At 39.9% G+C, this 27,000-nt stretch overlaps 2 protein-coding genes across 2 annotated transcripts; both read left to right on the top strand.

Moving 5' to 3' along the window:
* The first annotated feature begins 4,301 nt into the window (after positions 1-4,301).
* Positions 4,302-6,086, top strand: LOC100654797 (olfactory receptor 7E178-like). Its single transcript, XM_003413393.3, has one exon. The coding sequence runs from the start codon at positions 4,812-4,814 to the stop codon at positions 5,739-5,741; it is 930 nt and encodes a 309-aa protein (XP_003413441.2). The 5' UTR covers positions 4,302-4,811; the 3' UTR covers positions 5,742-6,086.
* Positions 6,087-25,112: 19,026 nt separating this feature from the next.
* LOC135230885 (olfactory receptor 7E24-like) lies at positions 25,113-26,357 on the top strand. The gene has a single exon (XM_064283129.1). The coding sequence runs from the start codon at positions 25,428-25,430 to the stop codon at positions 26,355-26,357; it is 930 nt and encodes a 309-aa protein (XP_064139199.1). The 5' UTR covers positions 25,113-25,427.
* The last annotated feature ends 643 nt before the right edge of the window (positions 26,358-27,000 follow it).

The following is a 27,000-nucleotide window of genomic DNA, read 5'->3' as shown; positions in this document are numbered from 1 at the left end:
CGGGTGAAGGATCAAGTTACCAAAGAGGTATGACAAAATAAATAGTTTTCTAAAGTACCAATAGACATTAACTACACAGAAAATTTAGAACTGGTGCTGTCATTCAAATAGGAAAAAAATATAAATTGCCAACGCATAAAACTCCAAACCACATGCAAGGGCTACAGAAAGAAGATAGGACATTCTGCTTCCTGACACAAATATTAATTCAGAGAATGAAAATAGTATCAAATTCTTGGTATAAAAGATCTGTTGTTGCTAGGTGCTGTCGAGCTGATTTTGACTCTTACGAACCCCATGTGACAGAGTAGAACTGCCCTGTAGAGTTTTCTAGGCTGTAGACTTTATGGGAGCAAAAAGTCTCCAAATGCCAAACTTTCAATTAGTAGCTGAGTGCTTTAAGACTGTGCCACCAGGACTTTTATAGAATACTTAACCCTCCCTAGAATACATGCTTCATTCAATGGGTTTGAGGATATTCAATCACACATTGATTGTTTAGATTGAAAAATTGAAAGAAAAAAAGAGTGACTTTTATTTTAAGATCTGTACAACTGGGAAGTTAAAGGTGAGGAATACAAGGGGGCTTCCTCCTTAGAATGACAAGGCCCAGAAAACACAGACATTCAAATTTTCCTCTTCCTGTTTCATGCATACTAACAAGTCTTCAGAGATTGTAATAACATGAACCAATTTGGCTAATTGTGAGCTCTGGGCATTGAGATACAACTGTAAAATCCTGCCTGTGACCTCAGGGTCTTCAGTTTGCTCTTTGCAGTCCAGTGAACTCCATAACTACGTCTCCCCTTTACAGTGGTGGTTTGAATCAGGAGGCCTATGCCTGAATCTCTCTTCCTGCCAGTTTTGAGGAAGGAGCCTCAACCCTCTCTCAACGCTTATTGCCTACCAGGCGGGGGCGGGGGGTGTCAGTGGAGTCATACTCCTTGGTTATACTTCGGCAGAGACCCAGCACAATCCAGTGAGTGCCTTGAGAGACAGTGGACACAGAGGGGCTTGGGAGCATTGTTTCCTCCTCATCAGAACAAGCTGTACACTTGGAATGGCCAGATGGGAGGCCCTGAAATGCTAAGTTTCAGCTTAGAGGCATGTGAACTTTCTGTTTCTGGTTCTGGTTCTGGTAGAGGTCTAAGAAGACTCATTTAGATTTTTAATTTGGTTCTTGCTCTCATAGGCACGTCCCCACCTGAATAAGAAATTTGTCCCTTCACCTATCTTCTAAACAATTCAAAAAGATCTAGTTGATGATGATGATAAAGATAATGATGAAAATGATGGCGGTAACTATAGTATTGTGAAATTTATTGAAGGCTGCCCAATGCCAGGATCTAAACTAAGTTTTCTATGTAATTTGCTTCTTTTTCTACACAACCACACCTAGAAAAGAGCAACACATGTTATTTTATAGAAGAGAAAATGAGCAGTGTTTTTTTATAAAATGTTCCAGGTCATGAGCCAGAAAAGGTTGAAGCCAGGCTTGAATCTGGGCAGTGTGACACCAGACACAGGGCACCTGGCCATATTCTCCCCTGCCATCCACCGTGCCATTCCACTTCTTTGGTCTCTCCACACAGAGACCCCCTGCTCACTGTGCTCCTTTGTGGGGGTTCTGCTAGACCACAGTGGAGAGCAGTGAGTGCCTTTTGGTGTCTCCACTCTCAGAAGGATAATTGTGAATACAGGAAAAGAACATATCAAGACTTGGCAGATGATAATTAGGACAGGTCTCTCTCTTGCGCCTTCTGGAACTTAACTCAGGTGTCCACTTGCTTTCATCACTGTAATTCAGCCTATCTCAATGTTGGAGACATAAAGACAGGATCTTGAGTTCCATTCCTGGTCAGGAAGCCGCAATGAGTTTAAAGGCATAACTTAGATGTATCTTTGGTTGGGTCCCTTGGACTTTTTCTTCAAACTTTTTTTGAAATATGAGGAAACAGAGTGAAGATAGTTAATGCATAGGGCTCAGTGACTTACTATTTAATTGTAATTCCTGTCTGTGCTACTTATGATCGGTATGCCAGGGAGTAAATTCTTAGGATCTTTCAGCCTCCACATTGCCATTTGAGTTGATCTACAGCTAATAGACCGGAGATCTGCATTGTTGTAAGGACTGAACGGTAATACATATTATTAAAAAAAATATATGTGATTAAATATGTGATGGGTGCATATAGTCAGGGCACATTAGTTTTACATATTATCATTATTATTAATTACATAAAGCTTCATACCATTCAACTAATGTATTCTGTGATCTCACAGGTTTATTTTGTCTGGATCCCTGTAAGATCCTTTTACTTCCATCCTTATCCAAGTAGATATTGAATACTTGGAAGTCAATCATTGAGTCTCATGAATTCCTGACCCCTCAGAGAATATCCTGTACTTAGCACAGAGTAGGCTACAATCACAATGAAACAAAAAATCTTTATTAAATATGGAATGGACTCTTGGTTCCTTTGTTCCTTAGTTCACAGGATCAGATCATAAGCTGTACTGCTTCTGCGCTGGGTGCTTTCCTGCCTGTAGTTTCATCCTTCCAAGGATGTCCCGCAAGATGAAATGGGGCAAGAATATATCCATATCATGAGCTTTCTATGGGAACTATTTAGTTAGTAGAGTGTAAAACATCAATTATTTTCAAAAAATTGTGGTGGTTTTCATAAAACTGAAAACTAAAAAGGAAAAACAGAGAAAGAGATGGAGAAAGTAAGTCTTACTGTGTGAACCTAGGCACATTTTATGATTTCAATACATTCTATGCTTGACTTTTTTTGGACATGTTAGGCTTCTATCTTTCCCATATAATCAAATAAAGCCATGATTATATTTCAACAATAAACCCACTACTCTCATATTGATTCAAATTCTGACTAAAAAACATAGTCCAAGTATTTATTAAGTGCCAAACCTTTGTTAGCTGCCGTATACATCCTAGTGATGGGTATTATTCCCCCCTATTTCCAGGTAAGAGAGGGTGAAATATTCACAAGTACTTCAAATTCATTGTGTGACTGATCTGGGATTTGGACCTTGCCCTTCTGACCCCTATTCCAGGAGTCTGTCTCCTCAACCAGAGCTGAATGATTGTGTTTCTTTTCAGATGAGCTAATGGAGACTGAACCATTGATTCTTCATCCCAAAATTCAGTGAGTTGAACTGTGAATTAAGAGAATAAGCCAAATGAAATCATGTTAGACCTACCAATAGAAATGAAGAAATGAGTTGCCATTGGGGAGCTAAAAGAGGAAAATTCAAATCTCCCTCTAAGGAAGGATTGTCTTGGAAAGCTCTTAAGTTGGCCTAAGATAGCTGAGTTTCAAACCTGGCTTTCGAATGTCCCTGGCCCTATTTTCCTGAATTTACAAATACGGGTGTTGACCTGATGGGGAAACAATGCTTTCTGAATATTTAGGACAAGAAACGTATTTCAGCACTTTATCAAGAAAATAGAGAATGGAAATAAATAAAGGAAAATGTCAACGGAACACCAGACATTTCCCTGAGATGGCGTAGCATTGATGCAAATACCAATGTCTACACAGTGAAAAATAGGCACAGAGTATATCTGAAAAGTAAATCATTGTTTAATCATTGGTGCATTTTACACTAATGCCATCTTTGGAATTGGCAATGTTGTATGATTTGAACATTTATCAAACACTGAGTTATCAAAGTTTGATGTCCAATAAGCCAAGGGAGAGGACATATACTTTAAAACTTTTTTTAAAATTGACCCACATATTTGAATGGCCATGTATGTCCATATAAGACGGATGTCAGAAAACCAAAGAATGATGAAAACCTGTGAAGATAATTGACGTATAAACACACTCTCTGATGATGAACATTTTAATGTAATTTAGAATCTAGCTAATGAGGTCCTTGGGTGAAGCAAATGGTTTGAACTCGACTATTCTCCTCCAGATTGGTGGCTGGTATGCACTCTTCAGTGCCATGAAAGAAAGACCTGGTGATCTGCTTTTGTAAAGATTAAGGCTATGAAAACTCTATGGAGGGGTTCTATCCTTTAACACATGGAGTCACCATGTTGCAATTAACTCAGTGGTGATTCTTTTTTTTTTTTTTTAATCTGTTCCTATCCCATATGTTGTTTTATAAATACTCCAAATCAAGGGAATTTATACATTGTACTCGTATAAAATAAAGTACATTTGACTGCTTCTTAAAAAGAACATCCAGTTTCCATTGAGTAGAATCTGACTCGTGGTCACACTATGTGTGTCAGAATAGAATTATGCTCCATTGGGTTTCAATGACCTTATTTCTGAGGTGTCTCTGGGTGGAATCCAACCTTTCTGCTTAGAAGCCAAGTGTGTTAATGGTTTGCACACCCTGGAACTGCAAGTGCTTCTTAGTGTTCTTTAATTGAAATGAATTTTTCCTAAAAGTAGGGTATTTCTTATTGTATGTGTTTCTCTCATAGAGGGGGGTGATAGTTTGCTCTTTCTATGAACTCGTTATCATAAAATGTCCTTGCCATTTTAACATTCTTTAGCATAGCATCTCTAAAGTGGTTGGGTACAGAAAAAAGTGAATAGCACAGAAAACAATGAGGGAAAAGTTTTGAGAAATACAGTGGTTGGGTTTGCTGTAACTGAGTAATATTGCTGAAAAGTACTGGGATATTAGATACACAAGTGTGAACACATGAGTTTGTGGGCTTTACTTCTGAGTTTCTTGAATTCAAAATACAGATACAATACCGGGTGGCTGTTTACCTGTTTCCTTTTTCACAGTATTCTTTTTCCAAAAGCTGTCATAAGTACATGGAGCCACAGAATCTAACAGATGTCTCAGAATTCCTCCTCTTGGGCCTCTCTGAGGATCCAGGACTGCAGCCCCTCCTCTTTGGGCTGTTCCTGTCCATGTACCTGATCACTGTGACTGGGAATCTGCTCATCATCCTGACTGTCACCTCTGACTCCCATTTCCACACCCCCATGTACTTCTTCGTCTCCAACCTGTCCTTGGCTGACATTGGTTTAATTTCCACCACAGTCCCAAAGATGCTAGTGAACATCAAGACTCAGAGCAAATCCATCACCTATGAGGGCTGCCTGATACAAATGACCTTTTTTTACCTCTTTGGATGTCTGGACGATCTGCTCCTCACTGTGATGGCTTATGACCGGTTTGTGGCCATCTGTCACCCACTGCACTACACAGTCATCATGAACCCTCGCCACTGTGGCTTGCTAGTTTTGGTGTCCTTTTTCATCAGCCTTTTTGACTTCCAGGTGCACATTTCAATGGTGTCGCAACTTAACTTCTGCACAGATGTGGAAATCCCTCATTTCTTCTGTGACCCTACTCAACTCTTTAGCCTTGCATGTTCTGACACCTCCATCAGTATCATATTAGTGTATTGTATTGGTGTCATCTTTGGTGGTGTTCCATTCTCAGGGATCCTTTTCTCTTACAGTCGAATTGTTTCCTCCATTCTGAGAGTCTCATCTTCAGGTGGGAAGTATAAAGCCTTTTCCACCTGTGCCTCTCACCTGTCAGTCGTTTGCTTATTTTATGGAACAGGCCTTGGAGTGTACCTCAGTTCAGCTGTCTCATCTTCTCCCAGGAAGTATGCAGTGTCCTCAGTGATGTACACTGTGGTGACCCCCATGCTGAACCCCTTCATCTACAGCCTGAGGAACAGGGACATCAAGAGGGCCCTGTTGAGGCTCCTTAGCAGAACAGCCTAATATCAACACTCGTGCTATCTTTTTGGCGTGTGGGTTGGAAAAATGGTAAAACCTGACATCTGCAACCATAAATCTTGCCTCTTGGTTATGTATTTTTTGTAGCTATCAGAGGTTTCTGTGTCTAGATTTCATATCTGACCATTGCTTCCTTTGTAACATGCTTATTGGGTTAGTGGAATTATTCTGGGATATGTTAGTCTGCATGATCAAATCCCATTGCAGCTATGAAGCCATCTGTAGCTTCTCTTCTATGACCCAGGATTTCTGATATAATGCACCAATCTGTTTTTATGTACTTGTAATCTTCATCCTTTACCGTAATTCATATGTATTACCCAGACTACTTTTGTATCTATCAGAACCGTATATGCAGGTTTTGTGTGAGAATGCATGTCACTGGTCCTAAACCTTGACTTCATATTGGAAAAAAAAAAAAAAATGAATCATCTAAAAAAAAAAATTAAGAAGCTAAAAAATATTGATGCTTTGGTCATGCCACTATGGATTCTGATTTAATTGTAATTGCGTGTGGCTTCAGCATAAGATTTTTAAAGCACCACAGGCAGTTTTAATGTTCAGCCAATGTGAAAACTACTGATCTTTCAGACTTTTCTTCCAATATGACTAGTTTGTTGTGGATCCTTTCCTTCTCCTGAGCAGGTACTGAAGATCTCAAAGTGATCAGAGCTCACAATGGGAAAGATATGAGAGAACGTACCCTAGCACGTGGTAAGTGATTTTTCACGGTATTGCTGATGATGTTTCTTCTCATATCTTCTCCCTGTACATCATGTTGCTGTTGGCAGCTCCTCTATTGTGACTCCACGGACTATAGAGGACAACATTACCCAGTTCTGTACCATCTCTGTGGTACATTGTGGATCAGACCTTTGTGATCCACAGGGTTTTCATTGACTGATTTTTCGAAGTAGATCACCAGGCCTTTCAAATGAGTCCATCTTGGTCTGGAATCTCTGCAGAAATCTGTTTAACATTTTTGCATATTATATGCCTCTACAGACAGGTGGTTGCTGCACATGAGGTACATTGGTTGTGAATCAGAGCTGGTCTTCCACAGAAAAGGGTAGAATTTTGCCAGTGAACCACCACTGATTCTGCCCTGCACACCATGAAGTTGGCTATATGTGCTTGTTGATAATCTATTGTCTCCCTTCTCCAGATTCAGCCTTCTATGCTTTACTCTGTGATGCTGGCGCCAGAGAGGGGAGGACCCTAAACTACTCTTCTGAATTCCCATCTGGCTTTATTGTTAGGTTTTTCCAGTAATGATCAGTAAAATTTACTACACCTTAATAAGCTCGACATTTTCGTCATACCTGTTTTCTTAGACCTTGGTGTGGTAGCTTCTATTCCCAGTTACTATCTCTGTATTGCCACATTGCTCCTTTTTGTCTTTCAGTCCTTATTTAAGTATTTTACCAGTTTCCTTTTGAAATGCTCTTCATGGTGTTTTCAATTTTCTTTGTTGAATCCTGATCGATAAATTGTATTTGAGGAATAAATCTATGTTTGAAGTGTCTAAAACTGGAACAATACACAGCATGCTGAGGTAAAAAAGGTGGCTGTAAATTATATATCTTGGACAAGGTTGTACAGCTGAGGATTAAGGTGGGGGTATCATATTTCCAGACACCGTGGCTCTTTTGGTGCTCTAGGATCATCAGTTCATGAAGGCATTATGAATAAATTTAGTTTTATCTTGTTTTTCTTTAGTCTAAGATAGCAGAGTGTCATGTCTTCAGGAAAGCAGAGCCGTTGCCTTTCACTTGTAAGAGACTGATGAAGACGTGACTGTGTTGCCACGTTTCCTTGTCTTTGGCTCTTTCTGTGTTCTACTACATGGGTGTGCAATGTTCTCCAGACATACTGGTATAATTTCTGAGGCAATTTTGGATGCTCAGAAAACCTGCCTAACCAATAGCTTAGTTTACTCTGCCCTTTACCACTGAGTTAAATCCCCCACAGACTTTCCCGATAAGAAACTTTGACAACGGAGAATGGAGTGCACTTGCCAGAGGATGAGGCCACACCATTTTGTGGGAAGAAATAGCTCTCATTAAAAACCAGGAAAGTAGTGTTGTGATTCTGTGGTTATTGGTAACTGCAATGAGACTATACTAGTCCCATCTACCCTAGAACTAAGTTGCATACTCATTTCTGTAAACCTAGGAATGGAAGAAAGTATTTGATATATTCAGGGCATTTCCCTTTTGGTATCTCATGATAACCTTTCCTCAAAGGTAACATTTTCTTCTTCCTCTTCAAACATCAAGACTTACAATGAGTGATACTATTAGATTAATTCTATGAATGGAGAAAAGGCTGGAAGGAAATATGTCAGAGGTTCCTAATGGCAGTTAGAAAGTGGTATACTTATCTTTGATAGCGAAAAGGAACTGCAGATTATGGGAAGGGAGAGGGATTTGATGACATACCTCTGACCAGATATTGGCTTATAACCTGGACAATTTTGGCAACTCAGTGAACCTCGTTGATCCTTAGAGTCCTCTTCATCAAATTGTGATTAACAGTGCTAATCTTCCACGGCCATTTTAACGACTACATGTAATGTTGTCAAGGTTGGATTAAACAGTAGTTTCCCATCAAATGGCAGTCCTCAATACCACTTTGGAGAAGTTCATTTTAAGTGTGCATTCCAAGAATTCAAAAAGAACTTGATACTACAAACTGTGATTTTAAGCATAATATAAAACGTGTTTCTGTTTACCTTCTTCATCTGTGTAGTTGTGATAACAGAAGCACTCATCTGAGAGAGTAGTTAAGAGGAAGCAATAAAAAGTACTGAATAGAACCCTGTTTAGAACCTAGTAATGATCAATAAGTGGAAACTAATGTAATCGGCATATGATTAGGCCAACAGAGTAGCTCAAATAATGGGATTTGCAGGGAAACTGATTATCAGCATTTGGTCCTCTAACTCATTATCTTTGTGGATGTGAACTTGTTATTGAACTCTCAAGTCTGTTGATTCTTCCTTTTCAGTATTATTTAGCTTACAGCTTTGTAAGGATTAAGCAGATAATGCATGTAATGCATGGTAAGAATTCCATAAATGTAGATATTACTGTTGTTGTCATCTACTCTAACGTAGAAGCGATTCAAATAAATCCTTTGAAGTCCACATGTTCCTTAACTTTGGATGCCTGATGATCATTACAATTTATCTTTACACAACAAGACCCTGAGAAGTTCAAGGGCAGGGATTGGATACCATTGGTATATGTACTAGAAATCTAATGTATTAAGACCATACATTAGTCCTATCTCCAATTTTTATAATATTGAATAAATTATTCATTATGTTATAAAATAAAGGTGAAGACAATTTGACATCCCTACACCCAGTATTTTTATCCTCCTCGGGACTTTATATCTTCCACAGAGACTTTAAGAACGCCCAAAGATAAATGTATGTTTTTTTATTTTTAGGGATATTTGATAGGATCTATTATTCATCATTTCGTTGTACGTGAAAGAATAACAGTCTTAAAGGGTAGAGTTTGATAAGCTCTATAAATCATATGGTGATAAAAAATTGAGCATAGACATTCCTTAACTGGATACCTGAGAAGAGGATGCCAGAATGTAGTGTCTTTCCTTTTCCTTTAAAGATACTCCTTCAGAGAGAGAAATGGGAAAAGCACAAAGCACATCTCTCTTTTTACCATAAGAACACAACTGTCTTTGGTTTTTGTACCCCTGTCCTCTACACTCACCTTTGGCAGTGATCCTAGAATCTGATTCCCTCCTTCCATTATGTTTAATATGAAAATTTTGCCACTATCCAAGGGTGCTGAAAGCTCTCAACGCTTATCCTCTACCTCCCCAATTCACCTCAACACACCTGCCATTTGTTCTCCCCAAAATTACTCTCAGCCATTTATCCATATATAGGTAAATAGCATCCTTTTGTCCATGTTCAATGTCATTGGGTATATATTCCAGTTTTCTTCATATCAGCTAATGAGAAGCCGTTCTCTGAGTCCTTCAGAACAGAGAAGCCTCACCCAGGTGGCCACGTGGATAGAATGTAAAAGGTGCGAAACACCATTATTCCACTTTATCTACTAGGGAAACAAACCAGATAAAATATAAACACATTTTATCAAAGATTTCAAGAGTTGTGAAGACAAAGAAATCTAAGGAAAATTACATTCTGGAGTGAAGTGAGCCTTTTGTAGTTAAGCAGATATCAGTTTTTGTTGGGGATATATGTTGGTTGAATTTGTGCATGGAAGGGGTGTAACTGGTCTAATGGAAGGACTCTGCTGCTCCTGGAGAAACCAGAGAGCCTTCTGACTTCAAGTTTAGCAGCATCATGTTGGGGCTTGTAGAAATTCTACCATGTTTCTGTTTTTCTTCAGGGAATGTTTGCTACATGCACAGTGGTGCTATGGATTGGGATTATGCTGGAAAGCAGAGGGAACTCTCTTGAGTCTAGTGGTGCTTAGAGACACCATCCTTATAGTGAGTGAAGCCTGTGTAGTGCGTAGCTTCTAAGATTCTTCCAAAAACCCCCACCTCCTGTATTCACACACTTGTGGCTAACCATCCTCTTGAGTGTGTGCTGGACTCAGTAAATTCCTTCCATCACATAGAGTTTGGAAAACTCTTGGGTTATCACTTCCAACACTGGGGTATAAAAAGAATCTGGCTCTAATTTTGCCAGCCCTGATACAAAAATAAAAAATACATATTTTTTATTTACTCCTGCTCTCTAGCCAGCACAGTCTGATGAAAGCCTGCTTCCATTTTGCCAGCTACCTGTTGCAGAGGCCCATGTGTTCAGAAGTTAAGGTAGGCCTCTGGTCAATAGCCTTTGAGGTACAAATCCTGCTAATTGATGTCTGAGTAACCTTGGAATCAGGTCCACTTCCATGCAAGCCTTGAGATGACTGCAGCCCTGGTTAACATTTTGAATGCAGTCCTTTGAAAGGCCTATGGTGGTATTTAGGGGGAGGATCAAGTTACCAAATATGACAAAATAAAGAATGTTTTAAAGTACCACCACACATTAACTACACAGAAAAATGAGAATTGTTTATGCCATTCAAATTAGGAAAAAATATAAATTGCCAATGTATAACACCCCAACCATATGCAAGGGCTGTAGAATGGAAGATTGGAAGTCAGAAATTTTCCTTCATGAGAGAAATATTAATTCAGATAATGAAAATAGCATCAGATTCTTGGTATAGAAGACATGCTGTTGTTGTTAAGTGCTGCTGAGTCACTTTCAACTCATATGGACCCCATATGTCAAAGCAGAACAGCCCCTTAGAATTTTCTAGACTATAATCTTTATGAGAGCACATCACCAGTTCCTTCTCCTGTGGAGTGGCTAGGTGGATTTCACCCACCGACTTTCCGTTAGCAACCAAGCACTTTAATCACTGTGTCACCAGGTTTTTGTTTTTGTATATTTAGGTGAGGGTTTACAGAACAAATCAGTTTCTCACTATAAAATTAATACACATTTTTTTTGTGTGTGTGTATTGGTATCCGTTGCCACTCCCACGACATGTCAACCCTCACCCCTTCTCTACCTTGGGTTCCCCCTTACCAGCTTTCCTGGCCCCTCCTACCTTCTCATCCTTTCTCCTGGGCTGGTGTACCCATTTAGTCTCATTTTGTTTTATGGGCCTGTCTAATCTTTTGCTGAAGGGTAAACCTCAGGAGTAACTGCATTACTGAGTTAAAAGGGAAGGGGCAGTCTCTCAGCTATGGTGCATCAGGGCAGGTCCAGCTGAAGGCAATGGTCTGGGATGGTTGTTTGTGGAACATACTGAGGCCCACAAGATGGGCCAGAGGTCAGCGCAGGGTAGGTTCTGGTAGGCCGTGCCTGTGTTGCTCCGGGGGTGCGATGTTCGGCACATGGTATAGATAGGTGGCGGGGGGGGGGGGGGGGAGGTGAGTTTGTAATGTGTGGAACTAGGTTGGGTATGGGAAAGAAGTGAGAGAGGAGAGAGACAGGAGCTAAAAAAAAAAAAAAAAAAAAAATTGCTGAGTGAGTCTTCCATCGGAGTGGAGAGAGAAGAAAACCGGAAATGAAGAAAAAGAAACAGAGGAAAAAAAAAAAACCTCCAGAGAGTGGAACGAGAAATCAGTTCCCCAGCCAAGCGGCACTTCACAGCCTGTCCAGAGGAAATAAAGAGGGCACATGGAGTCAGGTGTTTGAGAGATAGGAGGGGGAGGAAGTGAGAGGTAGGGAAGAAACCAAAAGAAGCCAAAAACGCAACAAGAGCAAGAAAGAAATGGCACGGAAAGGGGTGGCTGGTGTGGGCGGGGCAAATACGGCATGGGGTTGGGATCCCTTGGGCCTGGATTGGTCGCCTCGTGGTTGCGGTGGAACAACCACCTGGGAAAGGGTGGAGGCTTAGCAGATGGAGGAAAGTTATGGGGTGGGGAATCATGTATCGCTGGTTACTGGGTGCTCTGTCTCCTGATGGGAGCTCCGTGAATTTGCTTTTTCTTACTCCCTGCCCACTGATCTCCAAGAGGATTCCACGATGGTGAATTCCTGCTGCGTTAGCTGAAAGGTACCTCCACTTGTATCTCTTCTCACTCTCTCTTTTTTTCTGTCAGTTTCTTATTCCACTCAGTGCTTGGTTTAGTTCTTCACCTCTTCATTTGATGCTTACGGTTCCAGGATTGGCATTTGTCTCTGTTTTACTTAGTTTTTCAGGTCTTTGCTGTGGAGGGTCCACGTGGTGCTTCAATCTATAATGCCATGTTGGCTCTGCCTCCGGGTTTGTTTACTTTCTTTGTGGTTACTTGAAATTTACCCCATCTTCCCAGGATTAAACCAGTTTTTATTACTTGATAAGCCTTGACTTCCCCTCCGTTCGAAAGCTCTATACCAAGATCATTAATTCCTTCTTTTATTGTTTTGACGTTGTCCTCCTTTACTGATCGATCTCTCTGGCTCTCTAAGTTCTTTTTAGCGATCCCTCAGCTATGGTGTAGCAGGTCAGGTCCATTGGAGGGGGAGGGGCCGGGATGGGTCATTTGCAGCACACACTGAGGTTGAGAGGGCAAGGCAGGACAGCAGTGCAGGGCGGGGACTGGTGGTCGGAGCCTGTGCTGCTTGAGGGTGAGTGTCCAGTGCATGGTGTAATTAGGTAGGAGGGAAGGGGGAGGATGTGACATGTGGAGCTAAGTGGATGTGGGAGAAAAGAGAGGGAAGGGAATGAAACAGTAAAAAAAAAAAAAAAAAATGGTGCTGAAAGAGTCTGCTGGTGGATTGAAGTGGATCCAGGGAAGATGTGTGCTTGTGCTATCTAGCCGGGTGGTGTTGCACAGCTCATGAAGAAGGGGCAGAGACTGCACATGTGGCTAGCTGTGCAGAAGAAAGGAAATGGAGGAAGAGATATAGTGATAAGAATCTGAAAGACATTGACTGTGTGGATCATAACAAATTATGGATAACTTTGTGAAGAATGGGAATTCTAGATCCCTTAATAATGCTTATGAGGAACCTCTACACATGTCAAGAGGCAGTTGTTCGGACAGAACAAACAGATATTGAGTGGTTTAAAATCAGGCAAGGTGTGTGTCAGGGCTGTATTCTTTCACCACTCCTATTCAATTTGTATGCTGAGCAAATAATCTGAGAAGCTGGACTACATGAAGAAGAACAGGCCATCAGAATTGGAGGAAGACTCATTAACAACCTGCGTTATGCAGATGACACAACCTTGCTTGCTGAAAGTGAAGAGGACTTGAAGCACTTAGTGATGAAGATCAAAGACCACAGCCTTCAGTATGGATTGCACCTCAACATAAAGAAAACAAAAATCCTTACAACTGGACCAATAAGCCACACCATGGTAAATGCAGAAAAGATTGAAGTTGTCAAGGATTTCATTTTCCTTGGATCCACAATCAACATCCATAGAAGCAGCATTCAAGAAATCAAAAGACACGTTGTATTGGGAAAATCTGTTGCAAAGAACCACTTTCAAGTGTTCAAAAGGAAAGATGTCACCTTGAAGACTAAGGTGTGCGTGATCCAATCCATGGTATTTTCAATGACATCATATGCATGTGAAAGCATGACAATGAATAAGGAAGATGGAAGAATTTATGCTTTGAATTTTGGTATCGGCAAAGAATATTGAATATACTGTGTACTGCCAACAGAATGAACAATTCTGTCTTGGAAGAAATACAACTAGAATCCTCCTTAGAAGCAAGGGTGATGGGACTGCGTCTTACATACTTTGGACATGATGTCAGGAGGGATCAGTCCCTGGAGAAGGACATCATGCTTGGTGAAGGAGAGGGTCAGTGAAGAAGACCTTCAATGGGATTGATTGACACAGTGGGTGCAACAATGGCCTCAAGGATAACAGGGATTGTAAACATGGCGCAGGACTGGGCAGCGTTTAGTTGTGTGGTACATAGGGTCGCTATGAGTTGGAACTGACTGGATGGCACCTAAAAAGAAGAACAACATGAAACATGTTTCTATTTAACTTCTTCATCTGTATAGTTGTGAAAAGAAAGGCACTCATCTGAAAGAGTGGTTAAGAGGAGGTGAATGAAAAGTACTGAGTAGAACAGTGTTTAGTACCTAATAATGGATCAATAAGTGGACACTAACATAATAATCATATGGATAGGCCATGTAATTGGTTTTCCAGGGAAACTGATTTTCAACATTAGCTTTTCTAACTCATGAGCTTTGTGGACACGGACTTGTTATTTAACTCTTAAAAAGCACCTGATTATTCATTTTTTATACTGTTTACCTTACAGCACTGTAAATATTAAGAAGATAATGCATATCTTGCATGAAAGGAATTCAGTCAATATAGATATCATTGTTGTTGTTGTCTACTATAACACAGATGCCATTCAAATAAATTATTAAAACTCCATGTGTGCTTTTCCCTGGATGCCTGATGACCATTACATTTTATCTTCATACAACAAGATCTTGAGTTGTTCAGGGGAGGACTTGAATATAATTTATCTTTATAATAAAAATCCACTGCATTAAGACCAGAGATTCGTTACATCTCTACTGTGTATAATGTTGAATAAATTATTCATTATCTGATAAAAAAAAAAGGTGAAGAAAATTTGACTTCCATACCTCCATTATTTTTCTTCCTCCCTGGAGCATTACACTTTCCACAGAGATCTTTAAGAACTCCTGAGAGAAGAAATGTATGCTTCGTTTGTTTTTACTAATATAGAGATTTGCTGGATTCTATTATGCACCATTTAATTGTATGTGCAAGAACAAGAGTTGTAAGCGTAGGGTTTGATAAGGTTTATAAATATAAATAAGGGTAAAAAGTTGAGAGTAGACTTTCATCATTTGGACATCTGTAAGGAATGTGGTATATTTCTTTTTCCTTTAAGAATACTCATCCAGAGAGAGAAGTGGGAAAAGCACAAAGCAAATCTCACTTTTTACCAGAACACAACTCTCTTTGGTTTTCATACACCTGTCCTCTACACTAGGTTTGTCAATGACTTTGGAAACTGATCCCATCTTTTCATTATGTTTAATATTAAATATTTGCCACTGTCCAAGGACAGTGCTTATCATCTATGTCTCCAATTCACCTGTACACATTTTCCATTTGGTCTCCCCAAAATTATTCTCAGCCGTTTATCCTAACATAGGTAAATAGCATCCATTTGTCCATATTCAATTTTACTTGGTGTATGTTCAAAATTTCCACATATCAGTTAATGACAAGTTATTCTCCTAGTTCTTCAGAGCAGAGAAGGCTTAGTCAGGTAGCTACAGGGATAGGATGTAAAAGGTCAAATACATCATCATTCCACATTATCTACTAGGGAAAAACAACAAGAAAAAAAATACATAATCATAAAGCACATTTTATTAAAGATTTCAAGAGTTCTGAACATAAGGAAATCTAAGGAAAATTGCATTCTGGAGTGAAGTGAGTCTTTTGTAGTGAAGCAAAAATCAGAAGCTACTGGGAATAATTTTTGAATTTGTGCATGGAATGGTTGTGACTGGCCTAATATTGGTGGATTGATTCTGCTGGTGTTAGAGAAACAGGAGGGGCTTCTGACTGCAAGACCAGGAGTACAAGGTGGATTTTGTAGGAATTCAACTATGTGTCCTTTTTTTCTCCAGGGTATGTTTGCTGAGAGCATGGTGGTACAATGGATTGTGACTATACTGGAAAGCAGAGGGACCACTCTAGCTTCTGGTGGTGCTTAGAAACACTGTCCTTATAGATAGTGAAGCTCTTGTAGTGTGTAGCTTCTACGATTCTCCCAACAACCCTCACTGACCTCTTGTATTCATGTTCTTCTTGATAACCATCTGCTTGAGTGTGTCCTGAACTCAGTTAATTGCTTCCATCTAAGAGAATTTGGAAAACTACTGGAATATCACTTCCAACAATGGGGTGTAAAAAAGAATCTGGCTCTCATCTTGCCAGCCCTCTCCTGCTCTCTGGCCAGCCTACTCTTGTGAAAACCGGCTTTCATGTTTTCAGCTGCCTGTTGGAGAGGCCCATGTGGTCAGAAGTGAAAGGAAGCCTCTGGCCAACCGCCTGTGAGGAGCAAATCCTGCCAACTGACATCTGAGTGATCTTGGAATTGAATACTCCTCCAGTCACACCTTGAGGTGACTAGAGCCCTTGCCAACATTGTGCATGCAGTCTTCCCGGAGGCTCATAGAGGTATTTGGGTGAAGGATCAAGTTACCAAAAAAGTACAACAAAATAAATAGTTTTCTAAAGTACCAACATATATAAACCACAGAAAAATTAGAACTGGCAAAATTTGAACTAGCAAAAAATATAAAATGCCAACACATAAAAAACTGCAAACCTCATGCAATGGCTACAAGAAAGAAGATAGGATGTTTCCTTCAAGACGTGAATATTACTTCAGAAACTGAAATAGTTTCAGATTCCTGGTATAAAAGATCTGTTGTTGTCATTGTTGTTATGTACTTTCAAGTACTTCTTCTCTTAATGACCCTGTGTGACGGAGCAGAACGGCCCCACAGAGTTTTCTATGGTGTAATCTTTATGGGAGCAAATCTCCAGCTCTTTCTCCTGTGGCATTTCTAAGTGGCTTCCAACTGCCAAACTTTCTGTTAGTAGCCGAGCACTTAAGCGCTATGCCAACAGGGCTTTTATAGAATATTTAATCCTCTCTAAACTACATGATTCATTTAATGGGCTTGAGGATATTAAATCACACATTGATTGTTTAGATTGAACAAAAAAGTGATTTTTATGTGAAGATCTGTACAACTTGGTAATTAGAGGTGAGGAATGTAGGTGAGCTTCCTCCCTAGAATGGCAGGGCCCAGATACTAGGGACGTTCACTTTCTACTCTTCCTGCTTCATTAGTACTAACAAGTCTCCAGAGATTGGAAAAACATGAACCAATTTGGCTAATTGTGAGCTCTGGGCATTGAGCTCCCAAAGCCATACAACTGTAAATATCCCACCTGTGCACTCAAGGCCTTCAGTTTGCTTTCCCAGTACAGCGAGCTCCATAACTGTGTTTCTCCTCTACGATGGTCCTTTGAATCAGGAGGCCCACACCTGAACCTCTCTTCTTGTGAGTCCTGAGAAAGGAGCCTAGACCATCATCACTTATTAGACAGGACAGTGGTGGTGGACCCACACTCCTTGGTCATGCCCTGGCAGAGAACTGGCACAATCCATTAAGTGCCGTGGAAGTCAGTGGACATAGTGGGGCTGGAAAGTAGTTTCCTCCTCATCAGGACAGCTAACACAATTGGGATGACCATATGGAAGGCCCTCAAATGCTAAGTTTCAGATCAGAGGCCAGTCAGGTTTCTGTTCCTGGTTTTGGTAGAGGTCTGAGCATGCATCTTCAGATTTTTAACTTCTTCTACATTGGTTCTAGCTCCCACAGGCACTTCCTTACCGAACAAGAAATGAGTGCCTCTCACCTGTCCCCAACACTTCAACTGGATTTAGTTGATGATGATGATAGCCATAATGATGAGGATGATGGTAGTAACCATAGTATTGTGAAAGTTTACTGAAGTTTGCCTAGTTCCGGGATGTGAACTAAGTTTTCTGTGTAACTTGTTTCCTTTTTCTGCACAACCACACCTAGAGAAGAGAATACACTTTATGTCATTTCACAGCAGAGAAAATGAGCAGTCTTTTTTCATAACTTGTTTCAGGTCTTGGGCCAGAAAAGGTTGAAGCCAGGTTTGAATGCAGGCAGAGTGACACCAGACATTGGGCACCTGGCCATATTCTCCCCTGCTATCACCATGTCATTTTGCCTCCTTGGTCTCTCCTCACAAAGACCCCCTGTTCACTGTTCTCTTTAGTGGGGGGTTCTGCTCTACCACAGTGGACAGTGGTGAGTGCCTCTTGGTGTCTCCCATATTAGAAAGCTAGTTAAGAACACAGGAGAAGATCACATCATGAGTTGGCAGATGGTAATTAGACGGAATTCTCTCTTGCCCCTTCTCTCTGAATTTAAGTCTGCTGTCCACTTCCTATCATCATTGTAATTTTACATATCTCAATCTTGGAGTCACAAAGACTGTATCTTGAGTTTCATTCCCAGTCAGGATGCTGGAATGAGTTTAAAGGTGTAACTTAGGACGTATCTTTGGTTAAGTCTGCTGGACTTTTCCTTTAAACATTTTAAAATCTTAGGAAAGAGAGTGAAGGTGGTCAGTGCATGGGCCTCAGTGACTTACAATTTCATGTGAATCCTGTCTGCTGTACTGATGATCTCAGTGCCGTGGGGCAAGTTCTTAGTATCTCTCTGCCTCTACATTGCCATCTAGTTGATCCACAGCTGATAGAGAGATACGCATTACTGTATGTACAGAACAGATAATATATATTACATATGTGATTAAATATGTGATGGTTATATATAGTCAGGGCACATTAATTTTACATATTATTATTATTAATATAAATTAGATGAAGCTTCATACCATTCAACTAACATATCCTGTGATGTGATGATTTTGTTTGGATCCCTATGAGAGCATTTTATTTGCATTTTTATACAGGTAGATATTGAATACATGGAAGCAAACAGGTTGAGCACTTTCCTGCCTATGCTTTCATCCCTCTCATAGAACTAGAGACAAGAAAATATAGGGCATGATTATGTCTATATCATGGAGTATCCAGGGGACGTATTTATTTAATAGAGTGTACAACTTTCATTGATTTTTCAAAAAATTGTGGGGATATTCATAAAGATGAAAACTAAAAAGGAAAAACAGAGAAGGGAAAGTACATCTTACTATGTGAACCTAGGTATATTTTATGATTTCAATACATTTTATGTTTGAATTTCCTGGGACATATTAGGCTTCTATCTTCCCCACATAATCAAACAAAAACACTGGGATTATATTTCAACAATAAACCCACTACTGTTATATTAATTCAAATTCTGCTTAAAAATCAATGTCCAAGTATTTATTAAGTGCCAAACCTTTGTTAGCTGCAATATGCATCCTAATGATGGGTATGATTCCGCCTATTTCCAGGTGAGAGAGGCTGAGAGATTTACCTGCACTCCACATCTAGTGTTTGACAGATATGGGATTTGGACCTTGCCCTCCTGATTCCTATCCCAGGGCTCTGTCTCCTGAAGCACACCTGAATGATTGTGTTTCTTGTCAAATGAGCAAACGGAGACTGAACCATTGATTCTTCCTCTTACAACTCGGTGAGTTGATCTGTGAATTAAGAGAATGGGCCAGATGGTCTACAGGGAACTTTATAGCATGAATCTTGTGGATTGTAGAGTTTTCTATGAATAGTAATGCATTTGATTGCATACTCAGGAAATCTGAACTATGGGAATATTATTTCCTATATTTAAAAAACAAAAAATGTTAGTCGTCAAGTCGATTCTGACTCATAGTTAGGCTATACGATAGAGTAGAACTGCCCCGCAGTGTTTCCAAGGAGCATCTGGTTGATTTGAAGTGGTGCCATTTTGGTTAGCAGCCAAACACTTAACCACTGTGCCTCCAGGGTGCCATTATTCCCTATGCTGGATGGCAATTTTCATGTGGATCTATCATGGAATGACCATTACCAGACAACTTTCATGGATATTAGATTCCATACCTTGAAATATGAGCATGTATTTGTGTCTGACTTTCTATTGGTAAACAAATGTTGGCAATTAATAGTAAAATTTGAACATGCATTAATTTTATACCTTGAACAACTATGTTCCATGCACATAAAATATAGAAATTCTCAATTTTGACTAATAAATTAATACATCATTAATGATATGTAAATAAATAAGAAATTCTCAATTGTGAATAGTATGTACTTTGGAGGAAGAATTTTTCTATGATGATCTTAATAAGAAATTGACATAAAATAATCCTTTGCTTAGTAATACCATGTACCATTTAAAGTGTTTGAAATAGATTTATGTACTTTCCCAGAGACAGTTAAAACACAGTGTTGTGGTAAATGAGAACTTCCATGGGACAATATGTGTAGGATTATACTATTTAGGTAGATTTTCAAGAAAACTGGTTATGGATACATAAATTAATACTAATATTATAAAATTATTGAGAAGAAAATGTACCCACAAAATTTATGACAGAGATTGCTTTTGGGGACCAGGTGTGTGGAGAAATAGGGTCATATACTGAGAGCAAGAAAACCCAAGTTTTAATGGTAATATTTTAAATCTCTGAAATAGGAGTTATGAAGTAAATATTATTAAAAGTTTATATAATTAATGTTGGGAGTAGATATTAATGATAAAAATAGTTCACATTGATGAAGCACTTACCAAAGTCTGACAATAATGTAAAGCAGTTGTTCTCAACCCTGGCTGTACTTCAGGATGACTAAGGGACTGACATCTAGAGTCTGATCTAATGAGTTCTAGATTGTGGTGAGCTGGTCAGTATATTTTAAAAGATCCAAAGACAATTATAATGATCTACTAGCATTGAAACCACTGGTGTAAGGACTTTATATGTATTATTTAATCTAATTTCTTTCTACAACTCTAGATGTTAGGTTTAATTAGTGCATATATTTAAGCAAATTACCAATGTGTTATTTCATATTATCCTCTGTTCTTTTCAGTTTTATGGTTTCCCAAATGAGGTCATATTGGACCTACTAATAGAAATGAAGTGAGTTGCCATCAGGGAGCTGAAATGAGGAGAATTTCAATCCCCCCAATAAGGAAGGATTGACTTGGAAAGCTCTTAAGTAGGCCTAGATGACTGGGTTTCAAATCTGGCTCTTTGGTTATGACTATTTCATTTTAATTTAGAATCCAGCTAATGAGGTCCCTGGGTGTAGCAAACAGTTTGAGGTAGACTACTATCGTAAAGGTTGTTCAAACACACCCTTCAAACACACCCTTCAGCTCCATGAAAGAAAGGGCTGGTGATCTGCTTGTGTAAAGATTGTTGTTGTTGTTGTTAGTGCCATTGAGTCTGTTTCAACTCATAGAGACCTTATGTACTACAGAATGAAACACTGCTCAGCCCTGAGCCATCCTCACAATCATTGTTACACTTGGCTCACTGTTGCAGCCAGTATGTCAATCCATCTCTTTGAGGGTCTTCCTCTTTTTCGCTGACCCTCTACCAAGCATGGTGTCCTTCTCCAGAGACCGATCCCTCCTGATAACATGTCCAAAGTATGTAAGACACAGTCTCGCCATCCTTGCTTCCAAGGAGCATTCTGATTGTACATCTTCCAAGACAGATTTGTTCGTTCTTTTGGCAGTGCATGGTATATTCAATATTCATTTTCGACACCACAATTCGAAGCAGTCAGTTCTTATTTGATCTTCCTTACTCATCGTTCAGCTTTCACATTCATATGAGGCGATTGAAAATACCATGGATTGGGTCAGGCACACCTTAGTCTTCCAGGTGATATCTTTGCTTTTCAACACATCAAAAAGGTCTTTTGCAACAGATTTGCCCAATGCAATGCGTCTTTTGATTTTTTGACTGCCATTTCCATGGGTGTTGATTGTGGATCTAAGTAAAATGAAATCCTTTACAACTTTAGTCTTTTCTCTGTTTATCATGATGTTGCTTATTGATCCCGTTGTGAGGGTTTTTGTTTTCTTTATGTTGAGGTGTAATCCATACTGAATGAAGGCAGTGGTCTTTGATCTTCATCACTACATGCTTCAAGTCCTCTTCACTTTCAGCAAGCAAGGTTGTGTGCTCTGCATAATGCAGGTTGTTATTGAGTCTTCCTCCAATCTTGATGTCCTGTTGTTCTTCATAGAGTCCAGATTCTCGGATTATTTTCTCAGCATACACACTGAATAAACCAAAACCCATTGCCATCAAGACGATTCTGACTCATAATGACCATATAGGGCAGAGTAGAACTGCCCCATACAGTTTCCAAGGAGTGCCTGGTAGATTCGAACTGCCAGCCTCTTGGTTAGCAGGCGTAGCTCCTAACCACTATACCACCAGGGTTTCCACAGATTGAATTGGTATGGTGAAATGACATAACCCTGATTCACACCTTCCTGACTTTAAACCGTGCGATATCCCCTTGTTCTGTTCCAACAACTGCCTCTTGATCTGTGTACAGATTCCTCAGGAACACAACTAAGTATTCAGGAATTCCCATTCTTCCAAACGTTAACCATAATTTGTTATGATGCACAGAGTTGAATGCCTTTGCATAGTCAACAAAACACAGGTAAACTTCTTTCTGGTATTTTCTGCTTTCAGCCAGGATCCATCTGACATCATCAATGATATCCCTGGTCCTAAGTCCTCTTCTGAATCTGGCCTGAATTTCTGGCAGTTCCCTGTTGATATACTGTTGCAGCTGCTTTTGAAGGATCTTCAGCAAAATTTTGCTTGTGTGTAATATTAATGATATTGTTCCATAATTTCCACATTCAGTTGGATCACCTTTCTTGGGAATAGGCACAAATATGGATCTCTTCCAGTAAGTTGGCCTGGTAACTGTCTTCCAAATTTCTTGTCATAGACAAGTGAGCACTTCTAGCACTGCATGTTTGTTGAAACATCTCAATTGATATTTCATCAATTCCTGGAGCCCTGTTTTTCACCAGTGCCTTCACTGTAGCTTGTTATTCCTTCATTACCATTGCTTCCTGATCATATGCTGCCTCCTGAAATGGTTGAATGTCAACCAATTCTTTTTGGTGTAGTGACTCTGTGTATTCTTTCCATCTTCTTTTGATGCTTCCTGCGTCATTTAATATTTTCCCCATAGAATTTTTCACTATTTCAACTTGATGCTTGAATATTTTCTTCAGTTCTTTCAGCTTGAGAAATGCCCAGCATGTCCTTCCCTTTTGTTTTTCTATCTCCCGCTCTTTGAGCATTTCGTTATAATACTTTACTTTTTCTTCTCTAGCCGCCATTTAAAATCTTCAGTTCTTTTACTTTATCATTTCTTCCTTTTGCTTCAGCTATTTGGCATTCAAGACCAAGTGTCAGAGTCTTTTCTGACATGTAGTTTTGTCTTTTCTGTCTTTTTAATGACCTCTAGCTTTCTTTATGGATGGTGTCCTTAATGTCATTCCACAACTCATCTGGCCTTTGGTCATTAGTGTTCAAGTCATCAAATCTATTCTTGAAAAAAAAGATGGTCTCTAAATTCAGGTGGGATATACTCAAGGTTGTAGTTTGACTCTCATTGACGTGTTCAAATTTTCCTCAGTTTCAACTTTAACTTGCATATGAGCAATTGATGGTCTGTTCTGCAGTCGGCCCCTAGCCTTTTATGGCAGATGATGTTGAGCTTTCCTGTTGTGTTTTTTCACAGATGTAGTCGATTTGATTCCTGTGTATTCCATCTGGCAATGTCCATATGTATAGTCACCTTTTATGTTGGTGAAAAAAGGTATTTGCAATGAAGAAGTCCTTGGTATTGCAAAATTCTGTGATGCAATCTCTGGTATTGTTTCTATCACCAAAGCCATATTGTCCAACTACCTATCCTTCTTCTTTGTTTCTAGCTTTTGCATTCCAATCACCAGTAATTATCAATGCATCCTGATTGCATTTTTCGATCCATTTCAGACTGCAGAAGCTGGTGAAAATCTGCAATTTCTTTGTCTTTGGCCTTTGTGGTTGGTGTGTAAATTGAATAACAGTTGTATTAACTGGTGTTCCTTGTAGGCATAGGGATGTTATTCTATCACCGATGGCATTGTACTTCGGGATCGATCTTGAAATGTTCTTTTTGAAAATGCGTGCAGTGCCATTCCTCTTCAAGTTGTCATGGTAGACAATAGGATTGTCCAATTCAAAATGGCCAATACTAGTTCATTTCAGCTCACTAATGCCTAGGATATCGATTTTTATGTGTTCCATATCAGTTTTGATGATTTCCAGTTTTCCAAGATTCATACTTTGTACATACCATTGTCTGGTTATTAGTGGATGTTTGCAGCTGTTTTTTCTCATTTTGAGCCTTGGCACATCAGCAAATGAAGGTCCGAAAGCATGACTTCATCCACATCATTAAGGTCGACTCTACTTTGAGGAGGAACTCTGCCCCAGTGGTATTCTGAGTGCCTTCCAATTTGGGGGGCTCGTCTTCTGGCACTATATCAGACGATATTTCCCTGCTATTCATAAGGTTTTTCACTGGCTAATTCTTTTTAGAAGTAGACTGCCAAGTCCTTCTTCTTAGTCAGTCCTAGTCTGGAAGCTCAGCGGAAACCTGTCCGCCATGGATGATCCTGCCGGTATTTGAATAGTGGTGGCATAGCTTCCCCCACATGTCTGTCCGTTTGTGATATTGTGGGAGCTTGTGTGTTGCTATGATGCTGGAAGCTATGCCACCTGTATTCTGTAAAGATTAAGGACAAGAAAATCCTGTGGAGCAGCTGTATTCTGTAACACATGGGATTGCCATGAGTCAGAATCCACATAATGGCATTAAAAAAAAAATGTGTTCCTATCACTTAATTGTTTTTGTTTTTTAATATTCCAGGTCAAGGAAATTCATTGCACAGTACTTGGATAAAATAAAGTACATTTGACTAGTTTTAAAAAGTAGTTGCTGTTAAGTGGATACTGATATGCAGCGACAGTATGGGTGTCAGATTAGAACTGTGCTCCATCGGGTATTCAGTGACTGATTTTTTAGAAGTAGATCACCAGGCCTTTCTTTTGAGGTGCCTCTGGGTGGGCTCCCACCTTTTGCTTAGCAGCCAAGTGTGTTAACTGCTTGCTACTCTGGGACTGCAAGTGTTTCCTAGTGTCCTTTAATTGAAATATTCTTTTTTTGTTAAAAGAAAGATATTTCTTATTGCATATGTTTCCCTCATAGAGGGGGCTGATATATTGCCTCATCTATAAATTTGTTATTTTAAAGGTCCTTGCCATCCTAATATTCTTTAGGCCAGCGTCTCTAAAGTTGGGATGAGTACAGAAACAAGAGAAAAACAAAGCAAGAAAATAGTTCTGAGAAGTACAGTAGAGGGGCTTGCTGCTACAGAGTAATTTTGCTGCAGTAATTAGGATATGAGGTCCATAATGTGAACACCTGTGAATTTGTCTACTTCACATGTGAATTTCTTGAATTTGAAATACAGGCACAGTACTGGGTACCTGTTTCCTTTTAACAGTCCTCTTTTCTTTTTCCAAAAGCTGTCTCAGTTATATGGAACCACAGAATCTAACAGATGTGTCAGAATTCCTCCTCCTGGGACTCTCTGAGGACCCAGAACTGCAGCCCCTCCTCTTTGGGCTGTTCCTGTCCATGTACCTGATCACTGTGACTGGGAACCTACTCATCATCCTGGCCGTCACCTCTGACCCATACCTCCATACCCCCATGTACTTCTTCCTCTCCAACCTGTCTGTGACTGATATCAGTTTCATTTCCACCACAGTCCTAAAGATGCTAGTGAACTTCCAGATACACAGCAAATTCATCACCTATGCAGGCTGCCTGACACAAGTGTCCTTTTTCTATCTCTTTGTATGCCTGGACAGTCTGCTCCTCACTGTGATGGCTTATGACCGGTTTGTGGCCATCTGTCACCCCCTGCACTACACAGTCATCATGAACCCCCGCCTCTGTGTCTTGCTAGTTTTGGTATCTTTTTTCATCAGCCTTTTGGAATCCCTGCTGCACATTTCTATGATGTTACAACTTACCTTCTGCACAGATGTGAAAATCCCTCATTTCTTCTGTGACCCTCCTCAGCTCTTTAAATTTGCATGTTCTGACACTTCCATCCATATCATATTAGTATATTGTATTGGTGCCATTTTTGGTGGTGTTCCAGTCTCAGGGATCCTTTTCTCTTACACTCGAATTGCTTCCTCCATTCTGAGAGTCTCATCTTCAGGTGGGAAGTATAGAGCCTTTTCCACCTGTGGCTCTCACCTTACAGTTGTTTGCTTATTTTATGGAACAGGCCTTGGAGTGTACCTCAGTTCAGCTGCCACATCTTCCCCCAGGATGTGTGCGGTGTCCTCAGTGATGTACACCGTGGTGACCCCCATGCTGAACCCTTTCATCTACAGTCTGAGAAACAGGGACATCAAGAAGGCCCTCTGGAGGCTCCTCAGCAGAAGAGTCTAATATTAAAACTTGTGCCATCTTTTTTGACATGTGGATTGGAAAAGATGGGAAAACCTGACATCTGCAATCATAAGTCTTGCTTCTTAGTTACATAAGTTTTGTAGCTCTCAGAGGTTTCAGTTGGAGATTTCGTATATGAACGTTGCTTCCCTTGTCACATGCTTACTGGGATAGTGGGAGTATTCTGGGATATGTCAATCAGCTTCATCGATCAAATCCCGTTGTAGTTATGGAGCCTTCTGTAGCTTCTCATCTATGACCCAGGATTCCTGGTATAATGCACAACTCTATTTTTATGTACTTAGAATCTTCAGCCTTTACTTTGTATCTAACAGAACAGTATATGCAGGTTGTGTGTGAGAATCCATGTCACTGGTCCTAAGCCTTGACTTCATAATGGAATCCTCTAGGAAGCTAAAAAATATTGATGCTTTGGTCCCACCACTATGGATTCTCGTTTAATTGGAACACTATGTGGTTTGAGCATCAGAATTTTAGTGCATCACAGGTGGTTTTGATGTTCAGTCAGTGTGAGAACTACTGATCTTTTCAGACTTTTTTCAAAGATGACCAGGTTTTTGGGGGTCTTTTACTCCTCCTGAGCAAATGCTCAAGATCTCAAAGTGATCAGAGCTCACAATGG

The sequence above is a fragment of the Loxodonta africana genome, chromosome 3 (genome assembly GCF_030014295.1).
Source record: "Loxodonta africana isolate mLoxAfr1 chromosome 3, mLoxAfr1.hap2, whole genome shotgun sequence".
Lineage (NCBI taxonomy): Eukaryota > Metazoa > Chordata > Mammalia > Proboscidea > Elephantidae > Loxodonta > Loxodonta africana.
The sequence above is the reverse complement of the archived record's forward strand: the minus strand, read 5'-3'. Positions and strand labels throughout refer to the sequence as shown.